We start from the raw sequence: 15384 nt of genomic DNA, 5'->3' as shown, positions 1-15384 counted from the left end.
ATGACAAATATCAATTGACCAATGTGCTATGATTTTGATTCCAAGTGAAAAATTAGCACAGTGGTGCCATTTCCGATCTTCCCAAGAACACCCTTAGTTCCCAAAAAAGTGATGCTTCATATAATTTATTATTCAACGTATATTCTTCAATGTCGTTTATTGACTTTCTATAGGCCTAGTGCCAGATTTCATTCTTGTGTCAGATCGATTTTTGTAGTTGTTAGTTCATGTTGCCAGCATATCTTCCGGGATAGTTCGCGACCTCGGCCTTCGGTGTGGTAGTTGCTGTCGAATCGTAAATCGGCCATATTTATTGATTTCGGCCTTTTCCTACGAAACGGTCCGAGCAGTTAAGACTGTACAGATTTTAAAATATGCATAGTATGGGACTGTTCCCATTTATAACAAAGGTCCCGAGCATCTGCCCGCAAGAAGGGCTGGTCAAATGAAAACACAAGACAAAAATCTATTATTAGTAGCCCCATATTTCTGCTGAAGCTACGTTCAGAAAGCATGTGCCTGACTCATTCCTACTGAATCAGCATATTCTCGCATTTTGCTTATTACGCTCTTTAGACCGCAGTGCACTATTGAGTGATATTCATGTCACCCTAAGAATTGCTTAGCATACTAGCCGTCTACCCATTATCCACTCACTGCATGCACGAATCAAAACTAATAGTCACCACGAGAAAAAGTATTGATGAGTGATAGTTGAAGAATAGCACTGTCTCTTTTGCCTTGCACATGCCATTCGTAAATGGCCATTCTCCTTTGTGCTCTTCCACGAACGAAAATGGTATTGTAAGTAGAAATGCACAGTCTGCGATTGCCAGTTGTAAGACATACCTAAAAACATATGTAATATGAAATGTTGAGAAGAGTCGAAAATACAGTCACATAAACCCAGCGCGAGGTATATTGTATTAGATATTATCTTACATTTGAAAGATCTTGATTTGAAATCATGTTGTCACGTCGGTATGAGAACGTGAAACCAATATGGAAAACTATTTGTGGCCATGAACCGCTTTTCGCTGATTGTCACACGTCATTTCAATATATAGGCATTGTTTCAGCTAATTGTTAGTGAAACTGTATGACAAAATACACACAAGCCACTAGGGAATGCGAAAACTCCTGAGAGATTTTGTCTCGTATGAGCACGAACATGCATCAAAGGTTCGCTGTGAACACGAACGTGAAAAACATAATTTATGCATCATGATTTATTTATTCACTTTGATTGATAGATTTCAGTCTACGCTATCGGACATAGCAAAATTCGCAAGGGACTCGCCTTCGCCCAAAGTATTGTAGAAATTTTCTGACCTTGACCTTAGTATATACATATATTTCTTGGACTAGACCAGGAGTGGGCAATTAATTTTTCCTTAAATATTGTGGCGGGCTATCCTAAAAGTGTAGGCCTATCCCTAGACTATATTTTGTGACATTATGATTTTATTTCTAATTTGGAATCAGTGAATGAGTTATTTTTACAGAGGGTGATTAGTGGAGGTGTTAAAACCAGTTAATGAGCAAGTGACGGTTTATTTACCATAAAAATAAATTCGAATCGCAAGCAGTAAAGTTCGTATACTATGGGAAAACAGTAAGGCTAAAGTTGAAAGCTGGAATCAACATTTATTCAAATCGACCATTTCACGTTTATGAAGATTAGACGAAATTCCCTGTAACTAGCAAATTTCACGCCGTTGTATGTATTTACGGATGCATTTGTCGTATTCAACTTCAGTGATACTGTTTTCCTATACCTATAGTAGGCCTAGGCCTATAATTCAAACCATGTTTGTTGCCGTTGTTAGATTACGATATACAAGGTAGGCCTATTAGTGTGTACTTGACATACTTTTCTATACTGGTTTTATTTCGAATGCGGAATACAACTAACTGACCTGAGACGTGCGTAGGCTACGTACACACGGTACATGAGTAAACAACGCTAGGAAGCAAACGCATTGTCTAAATCAGTGGTTCTCAACCTGGGGGGGGCGCACCCCTCTTGGAGGGGGGGCGTGAAAGCATCTGCGCGATTTGCCTCCATTTCTCGCGTATTTCTGTATATATAGACCGAATTTCATATTTTCGAATTCTCGCATCAACAGTCATAACCTTCCATGCCACCAAACAATCTGGTGGGGATGCTAGCATCCCGGTTGGATTTTGTGATATGACGATAAGGGGGGGGGGGGGGGCGCGAAATTTTTCACTATCATAAAGGGGGCGTGTCTGAAAAAAGGTTGAGAACCACTGGTCTAAATTATTTCCATCTGATACGCATGAATTCTCTTACCAATGAGTCAATGTTTTCCGGTATTCCCGCAGAATCACAATCACACACATCACCGTGATATTAGCAATCACGCCGATCACACATACTATCAATTCCAGAACCATGATTGCGTTAACTTCTTTCTCAACGTCGCCTGAGCCTTCCATTTTCCTCGCGTCTTACTGGAGTTTCAGCGAAGTTAAATTCTCTGTGAACGCGTGGTATTCGATGTAGCGGGAAGTAAAGATTGTAACAGATAGCATTTTAACAGATCGCATGCGATGTACTCGCTGCGTAGGAAATTTCATGCTCACATGTTATAATATCTTGACTGTGACGAATTTAAGGAAGTTGAGTTTTTAATGGACATACTTTTACTGCAATGGGCAGCAGTCATGTCGATGCGTGTCTTTGCATAAAACATACTTTTAAACTACTGAACTTTCCTCAAACGCTCTTGCCATATGCTTGTTTTTCTAGCCGACGGCGTCAATGTCAGCAGCAATTATATAATTGCATATTACCATACGATACGTTATTTAAAGGCATACACATGGATGCGATTGCAATCACATGAATTACAACAGAATGGTGCCGTTTTAATCTATCAGATTCAGAGGCTCTCAACTAGTTTCGGCGCGATTCGAAATATCTCGCGACCCAAGCTATTGTTAACATGTGATTTCGCTGAAAATATCATACAATTTAATATGAATTGATAGTATATTCATATTGAAATGGTTTCTTGGAGTTACAGAACTTTAATATACAATTGAATAGTATATTCATATTGAAATAAACCCGAATATTGTCGGCTGACACTCGTCAGGGGTAATCGTCAACAACTAGTAGAGAATTCAAAAGAACATTGTATATCAACAATCGTATCACAAAATATGACGTCACCAGCATGAAATCTCGAGTACGAGAGCGTTCAATGTACTATTTTAAATGGTACAAGAACTCTTTGGGGGACGCAGCCTTGGCTGGTGTATTTTGATAAAAGTCGACTCCAAGCCACACAAATGAAAGTGCAAACGGCCCCTTCCGACGACTCGATATCGGTCGTCTCGATAATTTTTCGCACAGGCGGGATTATCCAAAATGTGTTTGCCAATTGCAGAATTTATGGCCTTTGATTGTTCCGCATCAATCTTGAGCGGATGAGTCAAGGGTGAGCTTTCCCCCGAGCGTGATGCGCGTGTTGTAATAAATCTAGGAAAATGCTGATTTATGCGTTCCTGCAAACGCTTTGACGTTCTTCCCATACAGCCACAATCACAGTGGCACTTACATTCGTCAACTACATTACTTTGTTGAAGTGCAGGAAGCACGTCTTTACTTGTTGCATGGATCAGTTGCGTTGTCGTGAAAATCACGTTGTTCTTCACAGTGTCGTAACACTGACGATTACCCCTGACGAGTGTCAGCCGAAAATATTCGGGTTTATTTCAATATGAATATATTATTCAATGGTATATTGAAGTTCCGTATCTTCAAGAAGCTGCTCAAAATTAATATCAATGTTAGTAAACTTGTAGCTGGCGACCGAGGCGCCAATTTTTTTTAATGGGTCAATACTGCCGTGATTCAAAATTAGAACTTATGATCTGGTCACTGACCACTGACCAGTGGTCAGGGCAGTGGAGCCCCTCTAGACTGCTTCGTTTTCATTTGTAATATCCAAGTGAAAATTCAGTGACCCTTAACCGCCGTTCTCGGGAACCACAGAGGTTCCCTGGAGGCCAAGACGCTCAACTCATACATATCATGGGGGTTATGAGTTCCAGAGTAGGATCAATTGTAATTCGTAATTGAGCTGAATGTAATAATTACATTTTTTCATGTAATTGTAATTGTAATTGTAATTAAAGCATTTCTATTTTGTGTAATTGTAATTTAAACTGTAATTTGATCTAAATTTTGCTCAATTACAATCTCAATTACATTTTCATGGAAACCTGACAGTCACAACATCAAATAATCATTTAATCAATCATTTATTCGACGCTCCAGTGAAAATCCGGTACGAACCAGGATGACGACGAGGGGCCTTAAGGCCTTAGTAAACAGTCACCACATATAATAATTAGCCTATTAACATCGGTGTTCTATGCGTGCTGCGTTATAACTAGATACTTCAGTCACGCTAAACTGTTTCCCATACTTCAGTAGCAACAGAAAACTTTGTGAATTACAAATAGGCTAAACCAGTGGTTCTCAAACTGGGGGCGTGCCCCCTTGGGCGGCGTGAAAGTATCTGAACGGGACGCGACGCTCCGGTGAACTGAAATCTTTTCCGCGCTTGGCCCGATTCACCTCCGTTTTATGGTTATTGCTCGGAGTATAGTCTGAATTCCGTATTGGAGAATTCTCTCATCAACAGTCATAGCCTTCCATACCATCAAACTATATGTAAGGATTGCTAACTTTCTGGTTTCAATGTGTGCTATGCAGTGTTGGGATGACTCGAGTCAGACTCGAGTCAACTTTTTCGCATGACTTGACTTGACTCGAGTAACTCTGGTAAAAAGACTTGACTTGACTTGACTCGGAGCTTCAAAAATCTGCATTGACTCGTCCCTCGAAGCAAAATTTACGAGTCAATTTCAAGTCATTAAGTAAACTGCGTTGATCAAATCACTGTATCTTGTGTATGTTCAGATTGTTCGAGATACGCCGGTGGCACTTGTGAGAGCAACCAGTCATTCACTGATTGTATACGTTACGCAGTCGTACTGAGTAGATTAATATAATATCAATGTGTCTCTGTTTCTTAGACGGCACAATGCTTACGTTGCGTAGTGCTCACCTTTGCCAACCCTTTTGTATGATTTAAATCGAACAAATATAGTATGTGCGTTTATACTCTTACGGGTGTGTGGATGGGTAGTGTGGGCCACTGTGCCATATCAATTTGTTTCAACTTCAAGGGGCTGCATATTCGGTTCTATATTTTGGCTGATGATAACTGACTGTAACATTTTCTGTCTTTTGGCGTGTTTATTTAACTTTATATTAGTTATTGGACTCAAGATAAATGGCCGATTAATCGGTCGCTCACACAGCTAGCAAAATATAATGACTTTGAATCACCACACATGCTTCGAAAATTCAATTTGACTTGAATTGGCACTTGACTCGTGACTTGACTTAACTCGACTTGACTCGAGTCACCTACAAAACGCGGGTGACTTGACTTGACTCGAGTCACCTTCGAAAATCGATTTACTTGACTTGAATCGAGTCAAAATGTGCAATGACTCGAGAGGACTCGTAACTTAAAGGTAGTGACTTGATCCCAACACTGGTGCTATGACGATAAGGGGGGCACGAAATATTCACTGTCATAAAGGGGGCGTGTCTAAAAAAGTTAGAGAACCGGTGGGCTAAACTAAATCTTAATGTTACAAAAATGGATGAACAGCAAATAAACTCTACTGAAACCTGTGCTGAACCATTTCCTACACCACGGTTAAAGTTTTTTTAATCTCTGACCAGTACCGAGGCTTGTTGCAACGATAGCAAAAAAATTCAAGTTTCCAACCAAGGCTTCAGCAAACTTGATCACGCATTTGCAGAGATGTTATCCCAATCGTACCTCCAATCTTGGCCAAATTTACTGGGGCCAGAAACTTTTTGCACCCTAATGTTCATCAAATGCAATCTAACAGTTTCCGAGCAAGTGAAAATGTAAATGCGAACCAAAATATTGTAATTCTTAGTTATCAGGAGGTTCTATCATTTTGCATTTATTTTAATTTTACGCACCTTATCGGTATCATCCTTATCGCTGACGCCTTACCAATTATTCATTATTCATTATACATTATCCTAACTCAGCTCTGAGTCGCCTAATCGTTTGATTACATCTCATTCATTGTCCTGTAGCCTATTCGTTGTTAGTCGCTCTAACCTTGGGTTCTTAACAGTCGCTTGAAACATTTTTCTGTGCTTGTAGTTTTAAGTACTCTGGCTTAGGAATAGTTCGAATACGTTCGAGTTTTTTTAATTAAAGGGTATTCTACACATCAGGAAACATAAATAGCTTGAGATTGTTGCTAATTACGTCGCTACGGTTGTCAAAGAACACCTCTTTACTGAATAAATTACCTGTTTAAAAGTAATTGTAATAATAATTTTAATTAATTACATGTTTAACAGTAATTGTAATTGTAATTGTAATTTGATATTTTTAGCATTGAGCAATTGTTATTGTAATTGAATTAAAATATTGTAATTGATCCAACTCTGATGAGTTCGTGTCCGGCTGTGGTCGACTCCAGTCCTAAGTGTCGGATGTTTATATCTAGGTTCCGTAAGGCGGTGTTATGCAAAAGCCTAGAACGGAAGTGGGCTTTACTAGAAATCGGCAGATCAGGAATCATAATAAGAAATATCGTCCTGCTGTCAATGACCATAGTAGTCGGAGCATCCTGAATGTCAAAATACCAACAACAGCAGCAGCAACAACAACAATGACTAAATTTCGACTTCACACAAATTGCGGTCACAATAATAGGTCGCTGCGTCACGGCGCTGCAATTGTTCGAAACGATGTCGATTGTAAACTTTTGGGGGTTCCAGTACCCTGAACAGATAATAAGTTATCTTTTCGAAGTCTGGGCAACATGAACTTTTGATTAGGACTGGTTTATCACATTTTGTCTCGGGTCGCTATAGCTGCGAAATTATCTCAATATTAAAAAACTGTTCCGGCCACCTACTATTTCTGGGCATGCCAATGGTCAGTTTATCAACCAAATCGGCAAATAAAACTAGCTTGAACATTCTTAATCTTTAACCCTGCCAAATCTAGTAGTTGATCACCATTGCCGTAACGGGATTAATCATATGAATTCAACAGTAGCCTATGTCTCTACATTCTTAAATTTGCATTATATAATCATATTTTGTCCCCTTAAGACCCCATGTTCCCGCGATAGATTGTGAAGCGACAACGTCGTCATCCCATTCATGACATATGTCTGCCACGCCACTGCATTAACACCGTAGTTTCAGCAAAGTGGATTAATATATTAGTCTTATTAACATCAGCAATATTCACCTGAACCTTCATTCAACTTGATTAAGTACTTTTGCGAGCTAGTAACGTGCTCCTTGTGGACCGGCACCAGTCCGCGAACCAAAGATGGCACACCACTTGGTCATGATTATAGAGGTTTAAAAGGACTGTCATACATGCGCGATGTCTAGATTTGCAAATTTAATCCCCAACATGGAGGTCCCACGACCCAAATATGAGTCGCAACTCGCTGTTTGAGAACTCGTGATCTAATAAATATGTCTTCTTGACTCCGTATGCCAAGTCATTATACGCATCTACCGAACCCTCCATGTTTAGTTTACATATTATTTATTAAGTCAACATGCTATGATGCTAACGATACCATAATACCTAATATATACAGGAAGTCTACGTATATTCGTCTCAAATGATATTCTCTGTAGATTTCCATCTTTAGAGTCAAAGCAATACTCCTTCCCCGCTACTTATGCATTTGACTAGACAGTAGACATGCAACTTATCACGTGCAAGCTCCACGAATCGTACCATATATTTCACTATTCATTTTAAAAATAATCCGTGAGGAGTAGGCCTACATGGCGTCGTATCGGAATGTGAACTTTGTTTCCAGAGCAAATCTGTGCTTATCTGCGGTTATTGAACGACAATCGTACCGCTGTGTTTAATGATCCATAAAGTTTATGGAGTAAAGTCGAGCGAATTCTGGGAAAGTACATTGTGTCTGGTGCAAGGCATAGCCCGACGAAAATTCAAATGGATTCCTTATAGAAAGAACGGCCCTAACCCGGGTGTATTTCGTACTATCAATCCGCCATACGCATCCATCATCAAAAACTATTACTGTGTTACGTGGTGGAAGCTGCGGTAAATCCTGTGGGACCTATTTTAGAAAGAGATAACAATGTTTAATTATACAGCACATTAATCTGTTGACTCTGGGGAATGTGGGCTGAGAGAACGATTGTCCGCGTGTATAAGAATCTCTCGTGCAGTGTAAACTCATTATAATGCTGCAGGTCGGTACATTACATCTACCTGCGCTTCTTTCAAGTTTCAACATAATTGACAAACTTATTCTAGCGCAGGGCTATTCAACCGGATGTTTCGTACGCCCTAGGTGAGGGCGTACCAAAACTTTTAAAGGGTGTGCCATACTCAAATGGCGTGTACTGGGGTGTACCAGATCCGCCTTAAAATGACCCGATGACTATATCCAGCACAATAAATAGGCAAGTTCATGCTTTAGAACAGGTTGACCGGATTTGCAATATCGTACAATTAACTGTACGCAGCTTGTAAATTACATTCCTTTTCTGATGTCATCACGCATAAGCAACTGCTTCACCTCATAATTTAACCGTTGGTAATTGACTTATTGGTTTTGGAGTATAACAGTGTGAAGTTAACACGTGTCTAGTTAGCGAGATCTGTCTATAATGGTTCTCGAGAAAACTGTTGGGATACCTCAGGTATGTTTAATTAATGCTTCCTGCGAGATACTTATAAATTACGCAGTGTAGCTTACATAATTGCGGAAGCGTAGCCAGCAGGGTCTGAAGTCGAGTTTGAGTGTGTGTTAGACGGTGAGGAGCAACCTCGAGGCCTGACTAGTATTCCTCTCATCCCTATTTGGCGATTGAGCCGGGGCATGCTACCGTGAAACAATAGTTATGCGGCCGTTTACACATAATTAAACTAGTGAGTGTCAATATGCAATTTGAATTTGCGAATCGGTTTTCAAATCGTTGAGAGATACCAATTCAGCTTAAAAATTTTCGTCAGGCTTAATGCGATTCGGGGTGACTTGGCTTTTTCGTTTCAAATGTTGTAGTGTCCTTGCAATCTGAGCCCCAACCGTACAGATGTAATCTATACTGGTTTTATACGCACCTTTATAGTCGCGAGTTTGGTGCATATTTATGAAGCCTGCGGGGATGTTTGTTTTCTTCAACTAGAAACTTTTGTACGCAAGATGATCAAGAAATCAGTGATAGAACCGAACGCCGAAGTCAATTTAGCATGAAAAATTGTCGTCCAGATTGGCCATGACGACTCTGCGCTGGGATGGGGCCGTATGCTATATATATATCATCGAAATGCGGCCGTGTACAGCAAAAAAGGTTGAGCACCCCCGGTTTAGGCTCACTATGACATCGGTGTATTATGTGGTCAGGGATATACGAGTTTTCAGTAAACGTCAAAAGGGTGTACCACGACGAAAAAGGTTGAAGAGCCCTACTCTAGAGGTGTGCGAAACCATGCTATTCGAGTACAAAGTATGTTGTATATTTATTTTGAGTGCTCAAAGACAAGTCACAACTATTTGCTAAAAGGTAGTCAATGAAATTTTCAGAAGTGATCAAGTACCTACGAAGTACGTTACAACTACATGTATATTAGGGCTCTTCAAAAATGACTTTTTTTTCTCAAATCGTACTGCATGGCTACTTGATAAAATTGTTGGGTTACCTAATTTAACCCTACAAACCAAATTTCGTACAATTCCAACCAGTAGCCGTACTGCTACAGGAGAAGAAAGTTTCTATTTATTATATAAAAACAAATAAATACAAATTTAAAAATTTTCTTTTCACCACATGAAAGTGTTAGCAGGGTTGTAACCAAGTCACATGGTTCCGAGTCACGAGTCAATCGTACTTTTGTGGTTTTGACTCGAGTCGAGTCGAGTCATTTTCAATTCATCACAGACTCGAGTCCGAGTCCAAGTCACCGTTTAAAGGGTCAAGTCCGAGTCATGGTGTTATGACTCGAGTCGAGTCCAAGTCACAGTATTGAAGTCATGTTCAAGATATGTTTTCAATCCTGCTTGGGTAATATCGAATTCCTTGTTTGCGAAACATGCTCATTTTGTCCCTATCAGAGTCTTGGCACGTGTTTATTCAGGCAGATAACGGACAGGTCCTGGCCTCATTTACCGATGCTAAAGAAAACTTTGTTAATCTTAGAACTTAAAATCGAATATCTCTCTTGTCAGTCTGATACATCACCAATACAAGCATTCAGTTTTTATTATGAACACATCGACGATAGTTCACGAATAGCTGATAGAGAACCAACAAATTCACGTCAAGGTATACTAGTTGATAGAGAATCAATAGATGCATGTTTATGTAGAGGTATTTACAACAGGCCAGCATGCTGTAAAAGCGTGCATGCAACTATGTGCATTGTGCAGTGACAACAGAACAGATACCCTTTGATTATACTAAAGGTTTTCCCAATTGCAATACAGACTACATCGCAGTTACAGCATTGGAGAAATAATTGTACAATGGGGCTGTTCAAAAACATTTTTTCAAATTTTCCGGCTACTTCTTAAAATTGCTAGATTGCCTAAAAAATCAAATTTGGCTCAATTCCAACCAGTAGAAAGCAATGCTATGAAAGAAAATTTTAGACTAATTACAAATAGAGATTTTCGAATTTTACCGGCTATCTCATGATATTGTTACATTGTGTAAAAATATGACTCATAGCAAATTTGACTCAACTCCAACTAGAAAAAGTGAAGTTATTAGGGTAGAATGTTTTGGATATGAAAAATAGTCGGCTTGCTACTATACAATTATATTATATGAAAGAATTTCTCACTAAAATACTCCATTTATTTTCAAATCCAAAATATTCTCCTCTCATATCATTGATTCCACTTTTTTCAAATTAAGCCAGATTCAGTGTTCCTTTTATGCAACATAACAATTTTATCAAGTAACCACCCAGTAAAATAAAAAGAAGTTATTTTAGAACAGCCATATTGTACAAACATCACACAACATTATCCATTCATTATTACTCACGTGCACAATGCACATACCTAACAAAACGTCAAATGGACGAGGGGCATTGTGTGTTTTCACAGACAGCAGATCAAATCAATGAGTTACACCTCAAAAATACTGATGTGGAAAGGAGATCCTCAAATATGTTAAAGCAGCATGGCCGTAGAATGAATCCACATCTACTGAATAGTGAATACACGCTCCACTAGTGCACTCGATGCAGGAATTGACAAGCATTTTTGAACCACACTGAAGAGCATTTAATACTCATTCTTTCTAGTCGCCCAAAAATGCAAAGAATCATCGCCTTCAAATCTACACATGAGCTTATCAGTCTCTTCACCATCTGAGTCATTTCATTGGCTCTAATTGAACTTTGATCCAATTGTTTGCTTGTATAATTGAAAAGTCTTGAGTACTTTAATTGCTGAGGATCTATTACCTCTTCATCACTGGGCGATTTTGTACAATGCATTGCTACTATGTATCATTTTCTGTTGCTTTTACGGCGGCATATCTGATATCAGACAAGTGCAACGAAAGCAGTGGTGACAAATAGCGATGTCGGCAGAATTCGTCGGATGCGTTGATCTAGCCATTATGATTCGCAAATTTCTTCATCTTCAAGTCATATACAATAAGCCGAGTCAATGACTTGGGTCGAGTCATGCGTAATGACTCGAGTACAAGTCGAGTCAATCCAAATATTGACTCGAGTCGAGTCGAGTCATTTTCCCATTTCAAGAAAATGACTCGAGTCAAGTCGAGTCATAAAAAAATCGTGACTCGAGTCTGACTCGAGCCGAGTCATGACTCGAGTCATTACAACCCTGAGTGTTAGGTTGATTAGAGAAACGATGTTCACCAAATTTGTTCAATTCCAAACAGCGGAAGCGGAATTATTGCCGTCGAAGAATTTGGATTTGAGTAAAAATAGTTTTTACGGTGGGCACCACTATAATAAATAATTAAAGAATTGGTCACCGTAAATACTGCTTTATTCATAATCGCAATTTTTCTACGGCAATAACTCCGCTTTCTCTGGTTGAAATTGAACCAAATTTGGTGAACACCGTTTCTATAAACAACCTAACACTTTCATGGGGTGAACAGAAAATTTTGAAATTTTTTGAAATTTATTTCTATATAATAAATAGAAACTTTCTTCTCCTGTAGCAATGCGGCTACTGGCTGGAATTGAATCAAATTTGTTGTGTAGGCTTAAATTAGGTAACCCAATAATTTTATCAAGTAGCCAGTACGATTTGAGAAAAAGTCATTTTTGAAGAGCCCTAATGTATATATTACACATTTTTGGTAATAATCCTTCATGCCTTTTCGAAATTGCAAGCAGTCTGTGTCAGTGAATAATGTAGTAAGGCCAATCCTGCCGTAAATAGGTAATTGCTGATGAGAGAAAAGTGAAATAAGTGTTGTACATCCGTTTTATGACAAGTAGTCACGGAAATTTCACTGGTGCGAATGATACAAAAACGTTCTACTCGACAAAGTAGAAATTGATGCGGAAATAATCGTGATATGAAGCCATACCATAGTAGACGACTGAACGAAAAAGTTGATTTTGGGCATAATCTAACACTTGGCCAGACTTGAGCTAATCTTGATTAGTAATCGTAAATGATTACGACGATTACAGCATTGTAATTATTATCGTAATCGTAATCGACTATTTCACACATCTAATCGAATTTTTGAAAGAACGATTACTTCTTATTTGTACACGGACCATTACATAAACTGACCATTCGTAAACAATGAAGAGTGCGATAATACCGTAAATTTTCGAATTAAAATAGACTTTACCTTGAGTCCATAAGCGCGCATTTTCAGCCTAATGCTAGTGGACCATTTGCGGTGCCGGTGTTTATCTTGATCTCCCACCGTCATAACAAAGTACTCCTTGTAAGTGCACTTGGTGACATCTCACATATTGAATAGCTTCATGTTTAACGTGCTCTCGTAACACACGTAGCAAAATAATTCTAGATCATATTACGACACTTTCGCTGTCTAGCTATATATCACTAATTTTTTAACATACTTGAAACACCTATGAATTGAAATTTCCGGGACAGTAACTCTAACATTAAAAAGAGTCGTAAATATGGTCGCATTTCAAACAAAAATCGATTTAAAACAAGAATGTTCGAAGCAAGGCCCCTGGTTGAAACACGTTTTTTATAGCCATGTCGTCACGAATACTGAATTGTGACGTCACAGTGGATTGGCATTGACAATCTAAAATGGGTAAATATGGGTCCTTCGATGAAGGGGCTTCCGATCACTGTCATTAACAGGCCATAAATATCTATAACCAGGACTACATCGTTATGACGTATTTCTACGGTCGGTGGTCATCATCATCAGAACACCTATTCCTAGGGTTACCATATTTCAGCAACCCGAATTCGGGACACTCTTTAGCGCCCACTAGTGGATTTGAAATTGGAGTATGACGTCACACTAGCAACGCTTTGCCCATAGACCCGAAGTTGTCACGGTCCGGTTCAGGAGTATGTGGCTGTGTGTTGTGTAACCGGGACTGAAAGCACATGTTTTAGCCCCCTGCCGCCCAAATAAACATTGATTTTGAGCCCACACTATGGGGTAATCGATGCAACTTCTGGGCGACTCCGCCTCCAATTTGAAAATGTTCCGTGGCCCAGATCAGAATTTTACAATATTAAGCTACCGAAGGCACATAGCGAGAAAAACTAATAGCTACACCCGTAAGGGCTTAGTACAGAGTTTCCACAATGGATCCACCACATTTCTTGTTCAGATTTAAGACATGATATAATATATACATTTAAGATATATATATATTGGTAGGAATTTAGTGAACAAGACATTCTGGTGTTTTAGCCAAAGGATCTTCATCCGTAATCTGTCATAGGCGGGCTTGACCCTACCGACAAGAATTCAAAGCATGGGTGTTTTGGGTAGATATTATGTAACATAAAATCTGGGAGTATATAGGATAAAGAGTTCTTATGGGAAGATAAAGTATAAATAAAGGTAAAGTCATAATAAGGAAATAAGATTAACAAAATAATTTATAGTATGAGCAGAGGGTAATAATATAGTAGCATAAATATGACTCAGTCCAAAGCAACTCTACCATAGCATCTCACGTCGTCAGGGGTGGTAAAGATATAGGTAGGGCGTATTAGCATCTCCTTTTCTGTAGCAAATACCGGTAATGCTTAAGGCAGAGGGATTATAACAATTTTGAGTGAGTTTAAATAAATGAACTTGTATGGGGTGTGAATTTCTACGAAAATGGTTGGTTTCAAATCGTATTTTAACATACTTCTAATTCGAAATCAGACAAAAGCAATACATTTTTGAAAAGAACTAGTTTCATACTTTAGGATTCTGCAATAAAAAAAATTGGAAAATGTTGTTAGTTCAGCAATCCCTTACGGCCTTACAAAGCGGGACGTTTGGCTGACTGGTCGGGACGCCGGGACAAGACGTTAAAAAGCGGGACTGTCCCGCCTAAAACGGGACGTATGGTAAGCCTACCTATTCCGTACCAATGATCTATATCTACGTGCCAAAACTGTTGAATCGACGACGATTTCGAGGATTAAAGTCACCCCACATAATATACGTCGACTATTTTGGGTGCAAGTCGTCCGTAGTCTCATGCTACATGGCTGTGCGAACGTATCTACAAAATTATACATAATTGTACAAGTTTGAAAAAAAAAATTGTTTTTTTCGAAAAGGCATTTCTTTAAAACACTGTTTAAAACATGCTTTGAACAAAGTGTTTTAAGACACCGTTTGTTTCAAATGCAACCTTAGTCGGAAAGCGTGTTAAATCTGAGCCCACTAATCATCGTTGCTGAGATAAGTGTCGTTTGACTCTTTCTGTAGCTCAAATGAGGGGGCTAATTGACGTAATGTGTCGAAAAAATAGTCTTTAAATGATAATTTTGCATGATGAAACTAACTATTGCTTTACCAGTGCCTTACAACGCACCTGTTAGTATACTAGATGGAGAAGATGTAAACTAATCTAAGCCCAAATTCAACTCCTCAAGCGCGAGATGACCTAATTTTTCGTGACATATGCAATATGGCAGAAAATAGAGCCAATTTGAAGTGTGAAACTTAAGTTGCGTCGCGGGCCGGATTCAAGTCTTCAAATCGCCCGTAGGCCGGACCAGTCAACTGGTTCCAAAATGTTACCTTGTTCCCTTGCATTT

General features: G+C 39.0%; 1 protein-coding gene across 2 annotated transcripts in view; it reads right to left on the bottom strand.

Moving 5' to 3' along the window:
* LOC145441097 (nociceptin receptor-like) overlaps positions 1-15384 on the bottom strand; it is a 71149-nt gene that overhangs the window by 20965 nt on the left and 34800 nt on the right. The window contains exons 1-2 of one of the 2 annotated variants that reach the window (XM_080318892.1): positions 2318-2901; positions 687-849 (exon numbers count right to left, since the gene is read on the bottom strand). In XM_080318892.1, the coding sequence (XP_080175018.1) occupies positions 687-849; positions 2318-2463 (309 nt within the window). In that variant the 5' untranslated portion in view covers positions 2464-2901. Of the gene's footprint in view, positions 1-686; positions 850-2317; positions 2902-15384 lie in introns of those variants that run through there. The other variant, XM_080318893.1, reaches the window with a different exon arrangement.

Source organism: Botryllus schlosseri, chromosome 6, assembly GCF_051294905.1.
Source record: "Botryllus schlosseri isolate E-star chromosome 6, Bs_hap1, whole genome shotgun sequence".
NCBI lineage: Eukaryota > Metazoa > Chordata > Ascidiacea > Stolidobranchia > Styelidae > Botryllus > Botryllus schlosseri.
Note: the sequence above shows the minus strand (reverse complement) of the source record. Positions and strands in the feature narration are given on the sequence as shown.